Source organism: Zeus faber (assembly GCF_960531495.2).
Source record: "Zeus faber genome assembly, chromosome: 16".
Taxonomy (NCBI): domain Eukaryota; kingdom Metazoa; phylum Chordata; class Actinopteri; order Zeiformes; family Zeidae; genus Zeus; species Zeus faber.
The window spans coordinates 22,712,548-22,737,204 of NC_137202.1; the positions used below are offsets into that span (position 1 = coordinate 22,712,548).

At 49.0% G+C, this 24,657-nt stretch overlaps 1 protein-coding gene across 1 annotated transcript in view; it reads right to left on the reverse strand.

Moving 5' to 3' along the window:
* LOC307242257 (uncharacterized protein) overlaps positions 1-24,657 on the reverse strand; it is a 100,900-nt gene that overhangs the window by 61,217 nt on the left and 15,026 nt on the right. Inside the window, 6 exon segments of the mRNA XM_080016640.1 lie at positions 1,232-1,255; positions 1,756-1,941; positions 4,079-4,177; positions 4,877-4,975; positions 7,400-7,498; positions 7,746-7,847. Of these exon segments, the coding sequence (XP_079872766.1) occupies positions 1,232-1,255; positions 1,756-1,941; positions 4,079-4,177; positions 4,877-4,975; positions 7,400-7,498; positions 7,746-7,847 (609 nt within the window).

A 24,657-nucleotide genomic window follows, 5' to 3' on the forward strand; every position in this document is an offset into this window, starting at 1 on the left:
TTTCCTGGATAAACCGCTTGTCTGAGCCGGAGCCGTCAAAGCAACACAACCATGTAGGAAAAGTTTAAACTATAATCCTGTCCAATCAGCGAGAGAGTCCCACGCTAACCCAATCGATCCCAGCGATCCCGATTTCCATGGACCAATAATCCATCGGTCATCCATCAGCACGTGTCGCATAGATGTGTGTACCACGACTAGGTTTGCTCCGACGAACAAAAAAGCCCTTATTTATTAAAATTCAAAAACAAATTAGAAAATGAAAGCACGAAAATAAAACGAACGAAAACAAAATGAAACATAAATAAAGTGGGAGAACATGACTTTAAAATGGGGGATTATTACTGGAGTTTTGCATCTATACCTTGGTGGCTGCAAATAAATCTCTTAAGCTCGTTAATGGGCTCTTTTTATCACTTTCCTCCATCAGAGCGCTGCTCCTCTCCCAGCATGCAATGCGTCCTAAGCCTCGGATCGTGAAAGCAATTTTCGAGTCAGTCACACCGGCTGGCCAACCGGGAGTTAAAGCTCAGGACCCCGCCAACCAAAACAGGCGCACGCAGAGGGCAAGCCGCCTGTCTTTGGTGTGGCGGAGAGGCACCCCCCCGTTCCCATAGAAACAGCGGACGGTACAGCGCGCTCATATCGCTCTCGTCCCATGCAGTATGCTCGAGGGGAGGGGGGCTGGGTGGGGCGGGGTTGACAATTGGGAATGCGAGGGGAACACTATAAAGGACTAATAAGACCAGTCGTCTGCAGCTCGAAGGCTGGGTTCCGAAGCAACGTTATAGAGATTTGGCTGCCATGCAGGTTTTTTTGCGAAAAAAGCAGATTTTACACCCGTACCATCAGGTATCGTGTCACTGGTGAAATATTGCGCTCGGGACAGTGTTTCCCGTGATTCATTAAAGAAGATGCTGAAGCATTGGAATGGAGGGAACCCTTTGTTGTCAAGCCTCCGGCCTCAGAGCCAACATGGTCTGAATCAGTTTTCATAAGACATGCTGCATTACTCCTACTATCTCCGTGGGGGCAACAGGAGATATTGTCCACAGGAATGAAGAAATGTGGGGGGGTAGAGGGAGCAAGCGATGGGTCTAAGTCGGAAGGAGGACGGAGTTGGGGCTTCAGCGACGATACTGCAAGAGCCAGGGCTGTTGCCTCTTTTTTTAAGTCATATCTAAATGAGCTGCGATGGAGAGTCTGGGTGTTATACAGAGTAGAGGTGTACCTCCGTCGTTCTATTCACCATCATCTACAGAGCCAGCCAAGAGGGGAGAGAACGGGCGGTTAGTGAGCAAACAATATCAAAAGGCCTCCACTGGTTTAAAGTTGGGGAGGGAGGGGGGAGGGGGTCAGAGAGAGGGGCTAAAGATCTCGGTAATAACAGAAAAACAACAACGACAACAGAAGATAAAAAAAAAACTAAACAACGTCGTTCAAGTAAAAGACAAAGAATAGCTTCGACAAAGGTGTCCATCGTTGCGGGGTCTCGCCCATTCAGAAAGAAACACAAACGAGACTCGGGATCACGATAAACAACAATAAATGATATTGAGAATCTAAATCCCAAGACTGCGCAACCTGCGTCGAAGCAGAGGTGGAAAACTCCAGGTTCAGGGAGTAAAAGTCCCGGCACGTTTTGGCCCCGGCCATTCTCCTTTCTCACGCCTGGATTCTCCACCTCTGTGTCAAAGCCAAGGGGGTCGGACCGGGGGGGGGGGGGCGGGCCGGGAGGCGGGCGTCGCCGCTCACCTTGGACTCCACGTCTGCGTTGTGGTCGTTCTGCAGTAGCAGGGCCGCGGCCTTGGTGTCGTCCTTGCGGGCGGCGATGTGCAGGGCAGGCAGGCGCACCTTGCCCTTGGTGTCGTTCTCCAGCAGCAGGGAGACCACCTGGTCATGGCCCTGCTGGAGGGCCACCGCCAATGGGGTGAAACCATCCTGAGGACGGAGAAGGACGGATTCAGTGTGTGCGTGTGTGTGATGGTCAGGTTGCCCTGATAGTTGGTAAGGGATGGTACGGGCTGTTCCAATTCCCAGAATGGCTGCTTGTCCGCCTTAGTGGTGCTTACACGGGTTATAAGGGGAAAAGCCATGACATACCGCTGAATCAAAGGAAGACATTAAAGGTTTTCTATCCCAGCGAGGTATTTAGGGAGTCTTTGGCGATCTGTTATTCCGTATCGTCATCCACGGGGTCGGACGGACAAGCCCGTGAGCTTTAGTTTCGTTAGCCAACGATATATAAAGGTTTCCTTTGTTTTGATACACTTTTTTGGTACATTCCATTCCTGTGAGACAGAAACGGTTCTTCATCCCAGGAGAATGTGAGGCAGCCGAAACCAAAATAGATGGGTTTTTTTTTTTGTTGTTTTTTTTCCAAGCAATATCAAATAAATACCAGCAGTATCTCGCCGATAGCATTATTTTGCCAATATAAAGGATTAGAAAAAAATTTAACACTATAAATCTTATTTTTAACTGTTATGTGACTTGTGGAAATAACTGTATTTTGGAGTGATACTATTTATGGCTCTTAATCACATAATTAGACAACAAGCAAAGAGAAAACAAAACAGACAGAATCCCCTTAACACCACCCGGGTCCCATTAAAAAGTCGTAGAAACACTTCCTCAGTCTCGTCTCGGCCCGACCGTATATGCGGAGCGCTGCTATATATACATTACATAACGGCGGGACGGAGTAGAACAGGGGCGTTTGTTTCTCCCACGCACTTTACCCTTCATGCATTATTCGAACCAGAGCTCTCCGACATGAGGTGGCGTTGTAGTTACGCTGTGGCCTTGAATGTGTGAGCATGTGTAGGGGACCGTGCCGCCACCTGCCTGCCGTGAGCGCTTATGCGTGTTGGAGGCGTGTTCTGTGTGCTCTCCTGAAGGGCACCCAGATGTCACGGTGACTGAAGCAAACAAATGGGCGCGAATTTGATCTATTACCTGGGACTTTGGAGACAAAAGAGGTTGTTCGCTGCTCATATCCGACTCGTGTGTGCGTGCGTGTGTGTGTGTGTGTGTGTGTGTGTGTGTGTGTGTGTATTCGTCAAAAGGTGTGTGTACGCATGCCCCCGTCCAAATCCATGCATCTGCATGTGTGCATCGTATCATGGACGTGTTTATGTGTATGGGTATATGTGTGTGTCCGTGTTCTGGAGCCCGTGCAGCGTAAATCACCGCAGTAACGGCGGGTGGAGGAGGAGGAGGAGGAGGAACGGGAGTGGGAGGTGGTGAGCGGAACAGATCTCATCGGTGACCCACTCAAGGTCACACAACCACCATCACCGCGCCCCACCACCAATCAATGACAGCCCAGCTCGCCGTACAGTCCGCCATGAACTGATGGAGAGCGTGAGGGGGGGGGCGGAGGCGGGACAGCTTGTGGAGGGACGGAGCCAAAGCCATTAAAAAGACAGGGGGGGGGGTTTCGTCGTTGGAAGGAAACAGAAATGAAAGGGAAACAATGGAGCACCTGAGAGATGACGTGGAAACGACTATTTTAAGACACGTGGTTATTTACGACGTGTGACGACCGCACGGCGCTGACGCAGGTGAAGATGAGCGGTTGACAGACTCGGGCCTCGTCCACACGTATAAATGGATATTTCTGAAAATGCTTTCGCACCCCCTTTGTTAAAAAAATAAAATAAAAATCCTGTCCACACCCACGGGGTTTTAGAAAATCTCTTCATCCGCACAAAAACGCGAAACCACGATTTCAAACGCTCACATTAGCAGCATGCCAGGCCGCTAGGGGGCGGATATATGTTATCAAATTTTCCATCAAACACCACAGAAAAACACGAGGAGCAGGCGTGTTGAGCGTCTCCTTAATATTCATACACGATACCAAATGGATGCAATTCCTAAAGTTGGAGAGACTTGAGGGATCTTCACCCTGGGAGGCGTTTACCAAAAGCTTTGTTTCTCTACGCCGCCAAAGCATAGAGAAAATACTACATTTCCCCGAAATATCTGTGTACGTGTGGACGGGGCCAGATGATAAGGCGGCGGTGCGAAGGGAAGGAGGACACGCGCGCGGGGCGGAGTCGTCGCACAATACCTCGGTGGCCATGCTCTGGCTCGCGCTGTTCTCCAGGAGGAACCGCACCACCTCCAGGTGATTCTCCTGGGCGGCCATGTACAGCGGGGTGAAGCCATTCTGCACCGTCACAAGGAAGCACACGCCCTCAATTAGACACACACACACACACCAGAGATTACATTGTTGCTACACAGCGCACAGCAGGACTTGTGTTTGCAGGATGCGTTGGGTGCGCTTGTATCTCCCGTCCCGTTGGGCTTCCCAGCACAAGGCGGTTGGGTAATGTGGAAGTAATAACCCAACACAGGCCGAGTGATGAAGAACAGACGGATACTCTGGGTTTTTGTTTTGTTTGTTTCGCGAGCAGGGGAAACCTATCCCAAAGTGGTGCAGGTGGCACCGTTCGGATCGGCCATCTTAAATCGGCTATTGCTTAGATCTGTGTCGGCTTTGCAATCGGACGTCTCATCTTGATGACGCCTCCGCAGGCGAGGCTGACGAGAGAGAGAGGGAGAGGCAGTGAGCCGGTGAAACCCGCTCTCACCTCAACTCAACCTGCGTTAAATGGTTTAATGTAAAGTGCGGAGGCGGCAGTATCCTTGAGAGGAGAGGCCCAGTTGGAGCTCTGCCAGGCCCCTCATTGTGTGGCGCTCTCCGCTCGCAGGACTCTGCCGTCGGAGTGTCGCGCGAGCGAAGGCGCGCGTGTCGGGATAGAAGGAAGTCTTTATTCAACTCTGACCTAGATGTTGTGTGTGTTTGTGTGTGTGTGTGTGTGTGTGTGTGTGTGGGTGGGTGTGCGTGCACTGTGTATCCCACCTGGGACTGTGCGTTGACATTGGCTCCGTTGGTGACCAGCTCTTTGACCACTTCCGCTTGGCCTGCCAGCGAGGCGATATGCAGAGCAGTGTTTCCTTTCTGCATTACATGGAACAGCCAAAGGAATGGGTGTTAATCCCCGCCACACCTGTCGCAGCGTGCTCGCTCCTCTATGTGTGTGTGTGTGTGTGTGTGTGTGTGTGTGTGTGTGTGTGTGTGTGTGTGTGTCAGTATCAGTATCAGTATCAGCGTGCCCCGGTGAGCCCCCTCCTGGTAACATTCCCTTCAATGGCCTGAGTGGCATTGGTATTCCAGCTCTGTACCCCCCCGGCTGTGTTGCCAACAATGTGTCACTTCCGAAACCCCACATCCCACACTCGCCCGCTCCCCATAAAATAAAGCCGCGGGAGGCTTTTTCCAAACCTATACGGCTCCATGTGAAGGGGGCCCGCCAGCGGCCCCGCCCGCCGGCCGCGTACGTGATACAGATCTCGGACGCCGCTGAGAGGTGTTGTCGCAACAAAAGCCGTGTGTTACGCGTAGTGTAGCAGGGGACCAGGCAGCTGCTGGTTACATAACAAGTGGTATAGGTATACAGTATGTATTATACAGCTATTGACAGTATGCGTATGGCAGTTTGCTCTCTAGAGCTCCTGGCATCATTTTAAAGTACACAGGACTGAATGAGACGACATCTGATCTACTGGAGGTTGAATAAGCCGAACTGTAAAAAAAATAAAAATAAAAATGAAACTGATACTGGTTTATCAGGAGAGCTCAACGATTCTTCCCCCTTCTGGACGTAATCCCCTGGTAAAGAGCGGAAGGATTGTGCGTCTCATCTACGGCCTAAAAAGGAAGATTAATGTCTTGTTTCCAACACAGTGGGAATAGTTTGAGAATAGTTCGGAGAGGGAAGATAAAGGTTCACTCCCAGCTGCCTCAGCTACACCATATTTTTTTAATGCATATTAGATATTTGATGTATAAAAATAATAATAATAATAATAATAATAATAATAATACAATTATATTATTGACACCAATTACAAATCTTCGAGTTTCCTTGGAATGTAGCATGAGTTTGTACTGTCACTCCCCTTTATGTCAGCATTACGTCTAAAATGAGTTAAATTTTCCGAGTTTCCAATGAATGCAGCATCGACTCATGTAATTACGCGGTGAGTCCTGGTGACATGTTGAATTACGAATTTGGATTCACTTGTTGCGTGTTATGACTTTGTCCTATAAATGAGAAGGTGTCTGTCTACTTCCTGTAGTGCACAGACTCCTGTCTCACGGTGTCCCTGTGGAAGGAAATTACTCCGTGTGAAGGTTCCCAACAACACGCTTCCATTCAAACAGACTAAACACTGCACGTCCCTCAGAGACATTTCATCAACTTTTTAAACTTTTGGGGCTAAAATAAAACGGACACATTTCGGCCCCGTTGCTGTGCAAATTTTGTTGTTTTTTCACTAACTCCAGCTCCTCTGGGGGATGGATTTGGATTAAACATGAACCACGACTTGTCTATGACGTCCCAACATCTCGCCCATGTCTGTTGGTCCAGAGGTTGTCGTGTTCCAGACACTTTTAGCCCGAAAAATGCTAAGGAGAATAATAATAATAATAAAAATCCGAACAATAAAAATAGGGCTATTATTATTACCCCGGGCGGGACCCCTAATAATTTCAACAAACAAACAAACAAACAAACAAACAAACAAACAAATTAATTAATAAAATCACATATTATATGTTGTTATATATTATGTCATATATGTATTTATTTATAAAATATGTATAACATATAACATAGATTTGTTTCATCTACATAGTTGTACAGTACAGGGTTATTCGTATTAAGTTATATTCTATTCCACTGGAGCTTTTGGCAGCATTGTCCCCAGATTCCCCACCAAACAACAGCAGCAGATCACTAATAAATAACAACACACATACACTGTGGCCACACACCCAGTGCAGACAAAAATCAAACATAATTCCCTCTTTGCAAAATCTACGTTCCACTAAAATCGAGCTCCTCGCTGATAATCAGTGTCCCTTGAACCACAATGCACTGGAAGTCAAATGCAGGCGGCCGAGAGTTCCCTAGGTCTCAAATTAATCCCTCCGCATCCTCGGGTTCAAATCCGAGAGGGATTAATTGGTAGAGATTTCCGCCTTGATGATGAATATTTCATTGTGCTCGGTGTTGTGTTAGCTCCGGGCGCTCGGCCCCTGGCAGAGATGCTGCACAAGAGGACAAAAGACGAGCCCGCACGTCGTGCACGGAATCGGAATAATGTTTTTTCGGTGACTCCGCCCGCCAACTTCATTCAGCGTTCAGGGAGCTCTGATATCTCACGGGAAGAAGGCTTCCCCTTCCACGTATCGCATAATTTGATCCCATTTTGATATTACACTCTGCGCACGACGGTATTTTGGTCGCAGCTACGGCCGTGTTGTTCTGGATTCTCCCACACTGCTGTGACGGGTGGAGCGGCGGCGGGGCCTTACCTTTGTGGCGGCGTCCACATTGGCTCCGAGCTTTAGCAACTCGGCAACCACCTCTACGTGCCCCTCCTTGGAGGCTAGATGAAGAGCATTCAAGCCATTCTGCCATGGGAACATGAACAAACTCTCATTGTTTGTCACCACATAGTTTAAACATGCAGAAAAATGACTGAATAATATTGGACAACGGAATAGGAATTCATATGAATATCTTGTTGATTTAGATATAGGCCTCTGTGATGCCTTTTAAAAATTGCATTGTGCAGCTTGTGTGTTTCAGGTGTGAAAGGTGCATTTCTTCCTGTTGCAAATGTGTTCCCATACATGACGGTTGTCCCACACCACCCACCTGATTGCAAATGTTAATTTCAACCCCAGACTTGAGGTAGTCCAGGGCCTTTTCGAGGTTTCCTGCCCGGGCTGCTCGCAGGTAACTGGCATTACTGTCAGACTGGAATGGGGACAGAGAGAGATGGGAGGGACAGAGGGAGAGAGAGAGATAGACAGAGAGAGAGACAGAGAGACAGAGAGAGAGAGACAGCTGTCAGACAACTGTCACATTCTTCCGCATTACGTGCGGACTAATAAAATAATTACACCAAGAAGACATCACATTACATATTAGACACACACACACACACACACACACACACACACACACACACACACACACACACACACACACACACACACACTAAACCATCCTCATCACACAATCAACAATATTCACCAAGGTTACCGTACCAGATAGAACTCAGTCATCACTTCTCAAAAAGCCAAACACCACAGCAGACTGAAAAACTAAAGATATCCCATGAGGTCCATTGTTCCTTTGCAGTGAACTCCTTCAGAAGCTCAAAGCGAGCGCACGTTTGGCACGGGAGTCTCCGAAAGCAACAACTCCACGGCAAAGTCTTCAAAGCCGTATCATCCCGTCAACGTAAGCCGCCGCCGGCCAGCCGCTGGATCCCAAAAGCAAACTGTTTACGTCACGTCAATCAAATCCACGCGTCTCCGCCCGTCGCCGGAGAGACCTCGGCTCTTCCCCCCTGTAGTAAGTAGCAGCGAGGTCTCGTGAGTCCAGGTCGCCGCGCTACGGCAAGCGGAGCGGGCATCGCCTGTTCTGCTTGCCTGACCGTCCCTTTTTCCGCAACAGAAATAGGGCTATGCACACAAAAATAAAATGATGAGGCAAGCACATTTTTGCCCCTATAACAAATGTGCCGCGCACGCCCGCGTGTGAGTGAGAGCGTGTGTGCACGTGTGGCTGTGTGCAAGCCGCACGCGCCCGAGGGGGAGAGAGGCACAGAGTGAATGGGAGCGGGGGCGGTGGGGGGGAGGATAGAGAGAGAGAGAGAGAGAGAGAGAGAGAGAGAGAGAGAGAGGGAGAGAGAGAGAGAGATGGAGAGGGAGAGATGGGAGTGGAGAAAAGGGGAGAGAGAGGGATGAAGGAGAGCCACACAGAGGCAGATGGCGGCGAGTTTGTGTGTGTGTGTGTGTGTGTGTGTGTGTGTGTATGCGTGTGTGTGTCTTTCTGCATTTCAGATCTGTGTGGGACATGGGGGATGACACAAAATGACAAATGGCAAACTCTGCACCTTTGTCTCCTCTCTGTAGAGCAGCCCCTCAAACAAGCATCTTGTTTTCTAAAGCTCAGCACTGCTTGTCTTGGGGGGGGGGGGGCATGGTGTTCCATAACAGAGGCTCTGGGACCGAATTCCCCCGAATTATCACCTGACCCAGACCTGCTAAAATTAGCCCCGTGCTCAAAGACACTCGGGTCGGGGCCGAAACGCGACCACATTTGTACTCCTCCCGCCTGGTGGAGTCATTGTGCTTTTTCCAGGAATAACTCATTTACGTCCAAGACATTTGGGTTCAGATTGTTCCACTGATAGGCTTGTTGTGCGGGGAAATATTTATACATCCGTGGCTTCTCCGGCGTGTGCCTGCAGGCGTGCGTGCGTGTATCCGTGAAAGAGTAGAACGCTGATGATCTCATGTCGACAGGAAGCCGAGCGATCGCCCTGACGCGGTGTGGACCATGAAGCCCCCGTGCAGCTTATCAGCGCAGCCCATCTTTTATAAACGCCTTCTTCCTCTTTCCATGACACCGCACGCCCGGGAGGGTCCAGCTCGGTGGGCATCACCCACCGTGGGAAAGGCAGTTTCTTGGTTTTTTTTGTTGGTTTTTTTTTTCAGTTGCGTCCTCAAAGAATGCCACGACACATTAAACCACGGGAATGGTCCCGGCAAGAAACACGTGTTGATTTGTTTTCAAAACCTCGGATTGGGACACTGGAAAACTCTTATCTCAAACACCCGCACGTTCAAAGGCAAAACGCAGCACGCCTCATTAAGTTCACTAAGTTCCTCAGTTTTGGGTCCATTTCAAATTATTGGGGCACTAAATCACACATCCGTAATTATAGAGTTATATTGTTTGTACAGTATCATGTGAGGGCATCTATATAATTAGAATTGCAGCTCCCGTATGTGTACATTTCCAGTGCATTTCTTGGTTAATATAGCGATGTGCTCATTTAAATCAACAAGAAAAGAAAAAAACAGATGCGTTAACAATTTGACAAATGGTGTTTAGACCTACGTAAAAGTTACCTAAGTAAAAGTGCAAAACTGGCCCTGGAAATACAGTCATTAACACAGTACAAGCAAAACTAACACCCGTCGAATTTAGACAGCACTGTGTAATGTGTGGAGATAATGACTGAGAATTTAGAAAACAATGGTAAGGGTTTGTCTCTTTCTTTCCATCCATCTATCTATCTATTGTAATCGATGAGCGGCGCTCAACACCGACACAATTAAAAGCGTGTTCTGAAATTAAAACGGTGTCCCATTAACCTTCATTAATAGCGTAATATATAACGACCTTCAATCCGTTCCTGTATATTAAGTGTCGGGCAAAGACCGTAAGCGGAGAATTGTCCTTCAGGGTGACCCCGCCGGAGCCCCCCTGGCTCCGTGCCACCATCCCTATAGAAACGGCTCGCTGCGGGAGCCAGCTCTCTGCGCTCCGGTGTCCGCGGGGTGTCACTTCCCTTTCACCTCCTCCTCTGCTACCTGCTCTCTTGACTCTCATGGATTCCGTGTCAAGGGGGTCTCCGTGATTTGCGGTGACTTTGGTTGACTCGCGGCGCCCTGCGGGGACCGAAACGACGCCGCTGTGGGGACGCGGCGACGCGAGGGGGGTGAGTTAATAACGTAGTGAGACGTTCCAGTTGAGCCTCCTCCCAGCCCTTACTTAAATCCATATACTGTGAGAAAAATGATGCATTTCCCGACTGGTTTTTGCAAACTGTGGAAATACAACCGCGTGCACAGCGGCACGCTCTCGAAGAATCAAAAAACGTACTGTTTTATCAGAAGACAGATGAATGTGAGATGACGTCATTGTGTACTTCACATCTGACCTTCATCGCACCACCAGCGCGTGTCCCTAATTTGCCCGTCACGCCGCGTGTGACGTGGCGACGCCCGGGTCGCTTCACCCCGTGTTCGTGCCCCCGACACGGGAAACGTTTCCGTCCCCCCGCGTCGGTTGACGGACAACCTGCCCGACAACCCAGCGGAGATTTACACCTCCGTGGTATGACGTCAGAGAAAAAAATCAAGGGGGACATACCGAGGAGTTCTGGAACACCTCCGCCCTCGTGTGTCCTTCTACAGAACGAGGCAGATTCAAATTTGGAGACGGATACTGAATATGAGGGCAAGGTTACTTTCTTTACAAATAGAAAGAGAAGCTTTACTGTGTGTGTGGCCTTGACTACTTCTTGAAAATACATAGCGACTTGGTCTTAAATATATATATATATATATATATATATATATATATATGTCCAGCATGCCTGGTGGTTCATTCAGAGTACACACAGCCATTGTTGTTGGCTTTCAGGTGGAAATCCATAACATTGTGTTCAAATCCATAACATAATATGCACAGAGGAGTACGCGTACATGCTGTTGCCATTGTTGGTGGCGGGGTCCGCACCAACAAGGGTGCATTGCTGCCTTCCCCGGCAGCAATGCGAATATGGCGCATGTGCAAGAGGCGGAAGGAGGCAGCGGTGACTTTGACAAAGCAGCCTAACTAGTAGTGGTCAGTAAACGGTCTCGGATGAGGAAAAAAATATATATCCTCACCTCCTCAAGCGACAAAGAAAAACAGAACAAGTCGACGCATCAGAAAAAGGCATGTTTTCGAGAAAATAAGTACAGGTAGAGGTGAACACAGATTTCGGGAGCAAAAACAAAAACATCTGCGTTTCAAATGGAATTCTGGGACTTGTAGTGTAATCCACACAACACGGACCATCTGATGGATTTCCTCTTTAAACCCTTGTAACCAATAGAACAAAAGACACTAGTCGGCGTAAAACCACGCTCATCCCTCCGTGCCTATAATCCCAGCGACCAACATTTCTTTCGTGAGATCCTCAGGTCTTGCTGAGTGCGAGCGCTGGACAGGGTGGGGGAGAGATTAGAAAGAGAAATATGATTAAGCCTCTACAGATCAGGGGTTCAAAGAAAACGGGGCCATTAAAGACTAGACTAAGCCTGAGGGGCGGCACTAATCTACTGCTACATGTAAAGAGGAATGGAGGACGTGTGTGTGTGTGTGTGTGTGTGCGCGAAGCAGACAAACAGGCAAAGCAGAGGGCGTGGCCTGACGAACGAGGGTCGGCTTCAAAAGCTGACGTTTCAGCTCTCCCTTCATTCAAAGTTGTCAAAGTCAAAGATGCGGGTGAATTCATTCGGTCGCTATAAAAGTGATAATGGAAAAGCTCCCATTCGTCCGTGGGAGTCCATTTGTGCGCTGAAAGAGGTTTTACAGGGAGGTGATTGAGTCGATTTTTTTAAATGCACTTTTTCATTGAGTGTTTTGTTCAAAATCATACTCACACTTAAGCATTAATAAAACGATGCAATGTACTTAGCGACAGAGCACTATGTCAAGGTCACGCTTTAAGGCTGCGTTCTTTCTTTAATATGCTGCTACTGCTGGCAGCCGGGGTCAGAGGTGTTTAAAGAACTAATACCCCGCGTTGTTTTTTAACGGAGTACGTTTCACTCAAGCCTGTTACGTTTTACACATTTTTCTCAATACTTTTACTTTCAAATAGGTGCGGTACTTAGAAAGGAATGTACTTATTACAAATTTTCCAATACACTTTCCAACTGTGTCAACAAGGGACAACATCTTGAATCGCTCAAATGAGAATTGACTCACAACGTGCACAGGGAGTGTCTGTCTGGTGCATTTTGTCAGATAGGACTCAATGTGCAACTCAGAAAAACAAACTCAAACGGGGCTCTTTTTCTTTCACGCGCACGCACACACACACACGCGCACAAACACAGGGCGTGTCGATGCCAGTGCTGTGGGCCACGGCTGAGCTGAGCTCGCTGATGGGAGGCGAGACCAGAAGCAGCTCCATTGTTTCCCCCTCGAAAAACAGCACAAAACACACAGAGCTCCAGAGAGCCGTGAGCCCCCCCCAGCAACCCCCACCCCAGCCCCCACCCCACCCCGGCACAGAGCAGCAGGTCAAAACACCTACTGCTGCCAGAGAACATCACACCACCACCAGCACCACTTCCCACTCCCCCCCCCACCCCCCACACACACACACCTGATACACTTATTTTTGCCTCCATTTCCCCCCTCTCTCTCCCTCTCAACGGATGCATCGGATGGTATTGACACAATTTTATCACCGATAAGGGGATCCATTACGCAGAACGTCATCCAGGGATTTCACAAGGCAAGAGTTCCGCAGAAATACATAAATCCGCCTCGGTTATTCAATATCCGAGTCTCGGACGGCACTGTGAAAATAAAAACATAAAAAAAAACCCCACAAAAACACACCCCTCCGATAACCATCTCCCATTGAACAACACACGAGGTCACCGCCGACGCGACGCGTTAAACAGCGCAGAGCTGAAAAGTTCTTTACGTCGAGAGGATCTCTGCGGATTGACTTCTAAAGATACGGCCCGGGAGCCCGGGGGGCGGCGTGTGCTCGGCCAAGGGACGAAAAAACAGGTGGATTCCTTTCCAGGACAAAGCAGCCGGCGAAAAGCGAGCACACCGCAGGTGCCGTCATAATAAATCACTCGGTGTTTTCACCACGGGGGGTGGGGGGGACACACACACACACACACACAGAACCACACGTTCTTTCGGGTCCAGTCAAACAGCGTTCAACATGCCTACCAACGCACGCGCACACGGGACGCGGGGCTCCGGCTGACCTGACGTTCCGTGTCTATAAATGACACAAAGTGCAGCCGCGGCACACGAGTCCCCCCCACCACCCCTCCGCCGATGCTCCGAAAGGCGATCATCTGACATCGCTCCAAGTTATTTGGCATTTCCTGCCGGGACGTCTCGGTGTCGGTTTGGTGTCGGGCAGCACCGCTTTATGGCTTTATGGGCTCGCGACTCCACAACCGATACACCAGGGTCGCAAGACCCGGTCGAAACCGCAATCTCAACCCGTCAGACAGAAAAGTAAATAAAGAAAAAAAAAAAACAACAACAAAAAAGGAAGAATATGTGAAGTACTCACCGGAGTCTGAAAGACAGAACCTTCTTCCACCGCCATGGTCCCTCTTTCTAACTCTCTCTCTCTCTCCCTCCGTCTCAGGAAGAGTGAAACCTGAGCCCCTGAGTGGTCAGTCAGCTCAAGCAGCCGGTCGGTCAGTCAGCGTCTACTTCCACCTCCACCTCGGGGGAGGGGGGGGGGGGGGCACTTAGTGGAAAGACCACGGTGCCACCGGTGCTCAGGTGACCGACCACGAGTCAACGCCGGCGCCACAGACGAGGGGGGCCCCCCCGACTGACCAGCGTTTCCCCCCTTCTGCTCTCGGGGTCGATACCCAGCACTTTGTTGGGGTGAGCGGGGGTGAGGGTGAGGGTGAGGGTGAGGAGTGGGTTTGGAGGACGAGCGCGGGAGGAGAAGGCAACGCCGCGGGGAGCACCCAGGGTGGGGGCGGCAAAGTAAACAAAGCGCTGTGTGCCTCGCCAGTTAGGCCAACTGCCCCCTTTCACGCTACAGAAAGGACACACGCCAAATCCCTACACCCACACGCACAGACGCACACACACACACAAACACACACACCCCCAAATCCCTACAGCGCCGTCCCTCTGCAGCCCCCACCCTCCCTCCCTCCCTCTCACACCCGGTTCCCTCTCCCTTTTTAAAAACGTCAACAAGGCCCGATCCCTGCCGCCCTTGCCGCCCCACCCCCTCCTCCCCCCTCATTCATCCAGCGTGGCTCTGGGGCGGCGTGGGCCGACGGGGTCTGGATACTCAAGGTTGCTGAAGTAGCGCGGGGCGAGAGAGGGAGTTAAACACCAAAATAGCAGCACAAACAAATGCTTGGGCTGAAAGGACTTTGGCCGGGACGCGTCCAAATGACTCCACCCGCCCCGTCCCTCCCCCGTCGTCCCTCCTGATTCCCTGATCACTCTCCTCTGCACTCTACCTCTGTTGTTCTCCCTCCCTGCTTCCCTGACCCCCAAAACCTTTTTTTCTACTGGCGTCCAGCTTATCAGCTAATTTTGAGCCTCGGACAAAGAAAATACCGAGGAGCGAATTAATAAAGTAACGGGTCTCGTGTCTCAGCGTCTGATATGCCGGCGCAAACGGCCATAAAGTTTGCCCTTGTTTTGCGATGGCAACGATCCGTGTGGCAAAGGAAATAATTCATGCATCACCGGGGGGGGGGGGGGGGGGGTCTCCATTGGAGAGTCAATAGACATTCACGCCGCTTCTCAACACTCCCCTGTTTTGCGAGCTATCAGTCTTAAGTAAATATGAATCTTAAAATAATTGTCGGACAGGAGTTGTTTTGATTATAAAGTGTGAAGTGTGCGAAGACGCTCAATGCACAATTTCCATTGTTTTCAAATCCCAATGACGGATATCTCAGTACGCAGGCACGCAGGGCGCTGTCCATGGTCCGATGAGGTTCAATGCCATCAGTGGTTCAATGCCAGTTTTGACCACTTTATCGCTGTTCCCTATAACTTTTATTGTTTTTTGGATATCTTCTGAGTTTTATAGGAATATGAAACCGTTGTTGTAAACGTTTGTGACGCCTTATTCGTACAACAAATTATTCAGCGTCAAGTTACTTTTGGAGTGCATTTTAAAACACCACAGACTTCCCCGTTCAAGGCATTGCTACGTTCAGATGCCGTGACAGTAATTTTATTATTATTATTAATTATTATTATTATTATTATTATTATCATCATCATTATAATTATAATAATAATAATGTCAAAATATTATTTCCAGAGTAAAGAGTTTAAGTCTGGGTGTGACAACCCTGATAAATGTGCTTCAGTTGCACCATCTCTCTGCTGACACTCGTGCAACGGTGGCTTTTTAAAAAGTATTTTGTCGTCTCTGCGTAGTTACCACCAGGTCTCTGCAGATGGTAATATTTTCACTGCGTGAGGCTGTATATATATATGTGTTTGTGAAATTGGACATTTTTTGCAAGGAGGCATGTTTGCATAGAAAGGGGCCAATTTTGCACCAAAGGCATGCATAATACCATATTATGTCTGTCTGTCTGTCTGTGTGTGTGTGTGTGTGTGTGTGTGTGCGTGTGTGTGTGTGTGTGTGTGTGTGTGTGTGTGTGTGTGTGAGACAGATGGTGTTTATTTCAAGTTTACGTTTTACCATGGACATTATTACTCGTGAAGCACACACACCTTTTACTACAGGTGTACTTCTACTACACCTTCTACTTACTAGTGAGACATACAAACACCAGAGGGTGTGTGTGTGTGCATCAGAAACAAGTGTATTTGACAAGTGCATTGGACATGGTTTAGGCAAAAAGAGGTAATGCCTGCAAATATTTACCAAAACAGCTGACCACAATGGACAAGGGGTAGTGAGCAGCAGTTCGACATATTTACAGTAGTAACCACTCTATTAAATACTTAAGATGCAGGTATTGGCATTCGGTATATGTGGACATAATTTTAAAAAATGCGCTGAACTGATACGTGTCTCTGTAAGATCTCGCTGATGGAGTAGCTACAGAGAACAACAGTGGAGCCAGATGCTATTTTAGGGTGAGTAGGGCGAGGGGGGGCCCCCCTCCAACAGTCAATGGGGGCAGTTTGAGAGAGGATTAGGGCTTGTCCTTTGGTATTGGGGACAGCCTTTGTCCACCCCCACCACTCGCCCCCCAGAAAACACACCATGCTGTATACAACCGAAGGGGAGCTGGGGAGCTGTGAAGCTCGGGCCCCCGCCCTGCAAACCCCACTAAAAGCCGGGCCCCCACGCAGCAACGGAAATCCACAAGCCTGAAACCTACGGAAGACGCTGTTCACAATTATTCCACAGCAAAGAATTTGAATAGCGGGTGAGAAGGGAGGGATTGGGGTTAATCAGGATCGACGCCAAACAACACTCAGAGGCAAAGAAGTAGAAAAGGTAAATCATGATGAGACCCAAATTCGATCGCTGTTGGTGAAAGCCAAATGGAATCAACCTGCATCGGCTGTGACTGCGTGGGGATTCTGAATGGGACTGTGGGTTTGGGGAGACACGAATGTCGGTTAAGCCGGCTGCTGCCTTCTATTCGTTTTTGCGTCCTCACCGTTTACGAAGTCGCTGTGAACCGTAACAAGAACCAGTCGGCGTAAACTGGGCCGTCCCCCGGACGAGGCGATAGACACTGTGCTAACTTGCAGCCTCGAGAAAGGAAAGAAGCCCCCCCCACCGGGACATGGGGCCTGTGGTCGCTGTGGTGGGATTTCCATTTTGCCCCTGGCGGTCTGATAATAAGGAACATTACAGGTTACAAGCTCTTTTTATTTGTGTTTTTACATTTGCAAAATACATGCTCACTCACTCATTCACTCATTCACTCACTCACTCACTACTGTCATGGGCAACGGCATCATACTTGCATTCTGGGTAACTTCCAGAGCTATCCATTGGTGAAAAGCAGAGAATAGGAGGACACGATAAAGAGAGAAATAGCTAAAGAGAGAGCAAGCAAGAGAAAGAGAGAGAGAGAGAGAGAGGGAATGAAAGGCCGAAAGAATGAAAAGCACGTGGCGGAGGAGACACACCTCGCTCCACGCCTGCGAGAGATGCCGCGGAACCGAACAGGCGGGCCCAGCGTGGCGGCTGGCGGATGGCGGGTCCCCTCGCGCTACTACAGCAGCAGCGAGCGGCGCTCCTTGGAAACGGCGGGGTTGTCATGGCAACGGTGGCGGAGGTGAACCAAGGAAGAGGGACGGAAGCCAAGCCCGCTTATGGAAAATTAGCTATTTTGACACACTCTTGAGAACACACAATTGAGAACACACACTTGGCGCGTGTACGCGCACAGACAGACAGACAGACAGACAGACAGACAGACAGACAGACAGACAGACAGACAGACAGACAGACAGACAGACAGACAGACAGACAGACAGACAGACAGACAGACAGACAGACAGACAGACAGACAGACAGACAGACAGACAGACAGACACACACACACACACACACACACACACACACACACACACAGGTCTTAAATAATTCCTCTGTGGGTTAATCAATAGCGCCTGTCAACAGTCATAAATAAGGGTTCAGCTCATAGTCCGAGGAAATAAAATGAAGAGGGGGGAGCTGAATCGACGTTGTGCCACCGGTGCTATGGGGAGGTGTTTTCTGCTCAGGCGTCAAAGTAAAATGGCTAAACACTGTTTAGTTTTATTGCAAAAAAAGGTGAATCACACCATTGTCTCGGCGAAGTTATTTCCAAACATAGCAATCTCTCAACCTCAATTTGGGTTCGGGTGTCGGCTTCAGGGATGGATTTTTCAACTGTGAACGCGTGCGGAACAGAAGGGAATAGTGGGACGGTGTCACAGGGGTACACGCAGTGATTTTACTTTTCAGACCACGTAAACATCTAGGACCTCGTCTTATGAATATCCGAGCAGATAAACAGCTTGACCTGCGGTGAATTCTAACGCTCGCGACCGCTTGCGATGAAAACAATAGAAAAAAATAAATAATTCCCGTAATATTTCTTGGAATGGCTCCTGCACACCCACTCTTTTAGTTTTTCTGACAGCCAACAGTAAAGGGGATATATTTGTCTGCCCAAAGGCGACATCAACAGCTCTGCACTAATCCAACTGTCTCCTACGTCGCCTCGCTCCCCTGGTTTCACGGCAATAACCCGGGGGAGGAACTCGGGGTCGCCATGAAAAAGACTTACAACCGTACAGTATGGACACCTCTATCGGGAGAACATCCCCCCGTCTGGACGTCTGTATAGTTCGCTACCAAAAACTTTGAAATTCATATACACATGCACAGCGCGGAGGATATTTCCTGCTCTCACTGGAGGGAGGGAGAGAGGGAGGGAGGGAGAGATGGAGGGAGGGAGCTCAAGGACACTGTTGTCCTCCGTCACCTCGGACATGAAACCAGTGAGGTACATTTGTCCGGGCGCACTTTGTCTAACCTGGCCATCTAAAAAACACCGTGCTAGAACTATGGCACAAATATTCTTCTCCCCTAAAGGAAGAAATGCACATCCCACAGCACGAGCCAGTTATGCAGAGCCGGAGTACCTGTCTTCTCATTCAGCTTCTTGTCTCCTGGGATGTGAAACGTCTCTGTGGACGTGGAACACAATGAGGTGTGGAATCTGCCACTTCCACTGCTGCTTCACACACAATGCATTTGCCGACCACAAAGACATCAGTCTGTCGATCAGTTTAATAGTACCGTTTACACACCGAAATTAGTGGGTTGAAAAAAGCCCGGGGCAACCCGCTAAAAATAGCCGATTGACACCTTTCCCATTGCCAGGAGAAATTTTCCTGGTGCGTCACGTTTGTCGTCACAAACACGTCGGAAAAAGGTGCGTGTCATGGCTCCAGTGTGATTGGGGAAAAAAAAGGGTAGAGGAGACAGAAACTTAAACAAACAACAAATAAAACTGTAAAACTTAAAATTATAATTAATAAAAGTATTTTGAGCCGTTCAAAAGAATAGATCATGTAGCACGGATACTCCATGAGCGTGAACGGGCCCCGGCCGATGGGCACACCAGGCCTTCAGCGGCGGGGAGCGTGTGGCCGGCGGGGAGCGCGGGGGTCCTCTGCTGTGGTCCCCACGGAGCGTTCCCCACACTCACAACATTTTGCTGTCCCCCATGCGGATGATACACGGATATTCCTGTCTATTTATACGCCGGCTTCCGGAATTTCAAGGTGAAGGGGCCAAAATGAGCAGGTCGACCCGGGTGTCCTCTTCACATCAGAGTCGATCGGAGGTGGAGTCGGTTAAACTTTCTCTTCCCACCAATGAAAAATGCCGGATGTTAGCGGGTGTTACCGGGTGTTTGGAATTCCACTAAGATGCTGTGTCTTTGTCACAAATATCAACAATATGTTTTAATATATAATATAATAATTAATATAAGCAAATAGTGTCATTTAAAGTATCAAAAATGAGGAACTCTTCTACATGCAGACATATTTTTTAATTTCTCTATTTTTCTATCCTCTTTCCTTTTTTATCTCTTTTTAAGGAAGGCACTTTGAATTCTCTCTCTCGCCGAGCGGATGGGGGGTGGGAGTGAGCGGGGCGCGTGTCGCGGTATCTACGGATTCTTTCTTCATGTTTAGAAGTCATTCTGGTGACGGGTATCGTTTTTCATTAGTTGTAGTGTGTAGATACAGTGGGCTGGGGGCTTCTGCAGCCATGTCAGACTTCACCAGGTTGACACGGAAGCATTATTATATATTTTTTCCACCCGATATCCGATCCAGTGATTTTGGCCAGTACCGGACCGATATCGATACTGAGTATTGGATTGGCACATCCCTCGTGTAAAACCCGTGAGGAAATACCGCAAATTTGAATCAAACTACTCACGGATGATTTAATTAACTTGTCTCTTTCAAGTGACTTCTCCGCGGTCCGAGTTGCCGGGTTTACCCATCCCTAAGGTTCAATATTAACATCCATATTCACAGGGTTTGGAGTCGCCCGTCTCTCCTCCGTCTGGGACCGGGGGGGAATTGCGCTGACGCCGAAGGGGGGAAAACCTGGGTGGTGCATTGGATTTCCTCCAACTGACTGCTCAGCTGTCCAGGTGAAATCCACACACCGGCGCACCACGTCGGATCGATAGCGAGCCGATAGCCAGACCGCCAGGAAGAGTCACCCCGGAAACAGGTTCCAGAGGAGCAGAGGCCGCAAGGTAGAAGGCACGGTGCGAGGAGAAGACGGGAACGAATGCAACAGAGGAGGTGAAGAGGGTCGGAGACGACGAGGGCGGCCGGCCAAGAGGACCAGGGAGAGAGCGATGAGGTGAAAGAAAAGGGCTTCTTTCTCCGGTGTCAAAATAACGGGGTTCCATCCGAAGATGAAGAGGGGCGGAGCAGCACGAGCGATAGTGTGACAGAGGTGCAAGGGTAGAGAGAGAGAAAAAAAAAAAAAACGAAAGAAAGAAAGAGCAAACGGAACAAAGTGAGAGACAGTTCAAAGCCCAGAGGGAACCAAGAAAGAATTCATAAAGAAGGGTCTTCATCGTGCTTTTTTCTTCTCCTTCTCATTCTCCCTCCGTGTCCTCCTCCTCCTCCTCCTCCTCCTCCCCCTCCCCCTCCCCACCCCCCTGTGTTGACCTGCCAGAGGCTCCGTTTCACAGTCAAACACTGGACTCTGGTGGACGGCCCCCTGCATGACAACACAGTCGCCATAACAACAGGGCCCCGACCGCTTGCAGGTGCACACGAGTGACGGGAGTCGCCGTGCATCCCAAGCTGCCCTTTGTCGGAGTGAGCAAGGCGAGATAACTGAAAACAAGACCAGGAGTACTGCATCATGTACGACCTCTCTCTCGTGTACATTCGCTGACGGCCTTTGACCAAATAGACAAAAGTCTATTTAATTCAGGGCTGCAAAGTAAGAAAAACTAAATCCAGGATTGTTCTCGAATTAATAGAATTACCGATCTATTCTACGTCAGACTCAAGCTATATGCAGTAGCTTTAGTCTGCAGTATATATATATATATATATAAAGCTGTATGCAGTACTTTTAAAGGGACATTAACTCCAAAGATGATCCCGTTCCTCTCATATTTTCGATTTGCTGGTAGATTAAACAGCAGTTTGGAAAAGCAGCATTGATCTTGAAGCGTTTGCCTATTGCAGATCATAGAGAGACACAGTTTGTGCAACAGGTCCCGGTGAGAACTATCTACTTTTTTCAAAATTGCAAAATGACTAACCCGTACGTATGACTGCGACTGCGACTGCTACCGATCGAAGCCGGGTGACGACCGGCGGCGTCGAAGCATTTGCATATGTAGCCGTGTAGGATGACACGCGTGGCGGGTGTACGTACGACACATGGTTCTGGGAGGGTTTGGGGTATGTGGACATGTGACGGCATGGGAGGAAAAGAGATTTAGTCCCTTGAAAAGAGACAGAGGCTGGAGACAGATACAAAAGTTGACATCAGCAACTCAGCGGTTTCCCCAATTACAAAGCTCAGCAGCCTAAAACCCCCCCCACCCGCCCCGCCCCACCCACGACCCGGCCTGATTCCCCGCCATCTCCTGCGCCAGCCTCCGGGGGGTGGACTGCTTTTGCAATCCTACGGAGATGCGGCAGGCTAAAATTCGGAAAAGGGAACCTCCCGAAACGTAGCGTTTACAGGCGCGAGCAGAGTAAGAGGAAGGGTCAGAGTGAGGGTTATAGTTGTCATGAGCACGGCAGGTCCGTTTCAGCGTCTATCTGGTTCTACCCTTCTCTCAGGTATCCCAGAATTCCATTCCCTCTCCTCTCACCGTACCTTTCGCTGTTTGCCCTTCGTCACAGCCAGATGAATTTGTTTTTGTTTTCCCTCTGTCCTCTGCACACGCCGGGTCCTCTTCACTGCGTTTTCCAATCTCCATGTCTTTTTCTGACTATCCTTCCCTTCTACCTGTGATGACCTCAATGTATGGTTATTTGACATTCTGTTTAAAATAACAGTCACGCCTATATTTAAAAGTTGATATTTGTCTGTTATTAGGCTGATATTTGTCAGTCAAGTCATTCATTCAGTCTATCCGTGAGTCAGTGCGTCAGTCTGCGTTGTGTTCATCAGTCTCTCCAAAGCCTTCTTTGTTGGCAAAGACAGGCTGGGAATGTTTTTCTTTCTGCCTATTATAACCACCAAATCCATACTGTATGTGCATAATACATCATGCAAATACATTGACTTGCCGTGCAAGCCAAATAAAGTATAAAACATGGGCTTTTCTCAAACAAAATAATCTTACGGATTACCACTTTAAGCACCACTGTAGCCTTTCACATTGTGTCATTAAGGCAGCCTGCCAGGGTACCAGCTCTCCTGCTTCCATATTTAGAAAGTGAGTAGCTCCATACGCTGATAACGCCCCCCACCCCCACAGCAGCTACCAAAATGATAGACCAACAGACGGCAAACAGTCGACAAGCTCCTGCTCACTATTATCAAACAGAGTCCTAAGTACTTAAAGGACACTAAAGTGCAGAGACATTACACAAAGTAGAGAAAACACAGAGGGAAGGCGAAGACGGCACTTCACCACAAATATTGCAAATGGGTTTTCTGGGAAACCATCTCCACTCTGAGACCGCTGCTGCAGACCGGCTCCTCTCCGGTTTAGTGTTATGGAGGAAGGGCGGGGGGGGGAGTCTAAAAGCTTCTCTGCATTATCGCTTCTCATTAAACGGCCGCGGCCTGGTCGTGCATTTACCTCCACCTTTCTGAAGCGCTGTGCATCGCAATCCATTTGCGGGGGTGAAGACCAAGAGCAGAAAGGTGTTTAATAAAAACGTTGACAAGTAGAGATCCCTCTCTCCACTGAACAGCCGCCGCTCCGTGTGTGTTTTGCTACCCTTGCTGTTAAGGATGACTCCTCTATATGTATGTATGTGTGTGTACACTATGTGCTGCACCCTCCCCATGAGGTCAAACTGTATAGAGCGGAGGAGAAGAACAATGTGGAATACTGGCAATGTCGAAGCAGTTCCGTTTTTTCATCATCATCATGGTCGCATGTGAACACAGACATTGGTAAACACAACATAACACATACTGTCACAATATATTAGATCACGATATTATAACAATATATCACTTACCCCCAATAAATAACACACTCGAAAATGCACCTGTTTAACGATTGTTTGGATTTGCTATCAAACGGTCTATGAATGACGACAAATCAGCCGCAAACTGAGGTTCCTGTGAACTGCAGCGTGGCAGAATACTAGAAAGAGAGGGGTCTGCTTGTGCGGCTCATCCAGAGGGGAGTGGATGATGTGGAGTGGTCTGCTTTTCGCCTTATCTTTGGCAGGTGGACAGCACCAGACAGCGGAGCAGACCACGAAGCCATCTGTCCCCAACCTGCCTGCCCCACCCGGCCCCCACCCGCCGAGCGTCCTCAGCCTCCAAACCGAAAAAACCTAAACCCACATCCAAACACACGCAGAGAGCTCGGCAAACATGGTGAAATTGGGGGACAATAGTCGGTTATCTTCCATGGTCAGCCTTTGACTTAACCAAGGAAACTGCCCAACGGAGACATGGTCACCAGGAGAGAGAGAGAGAGAGAGAGAGAGAGAGAGAGAGAGAGAGAGAGATAACACAAGGTATGAGTCTTATGGTATCTTGTGGTCTTGTTTATGTACTATGATGTCATTTTAGATTTCCATGGCGTACAGTCCACATGCGGTGTCTGCCTCTGATGCGGCCGCTGATTTTTCCAAGTCCTCCCCCTTTAAATGTATCTCCCTCTATGAACAAAGACCCTACGAGTCTTTACAGCCGCCTACCAAAGGAATGGCCGATCGGAGAGCCCTCTGTGGCTCAGGCCTACCGGTCAACGCACAGAAGGACATTACTGCGTCTGAAACAGCAGCACCCCCCCCCCCCCCCGGGCATCATAATGTAATAGGCTGGGGAATGGGGGAGGCCCCAAATCCATAATAACAGTGTTCCCTGAATGGAGGCACATAGAATGTCACGGCAGACAAACAGGGGATTTAACAGCAAACAATGTGGAAAGCATGGTGTTGCTATGAAATGGCTGATATCCAGAAAGACAGATGACTAAGACTGACATTGGCACGTTCCCCTCAGCGAACAGACATACTGTGAAGTTCCCAGTTTAATAATCTCATCTCGTCCTCGCCA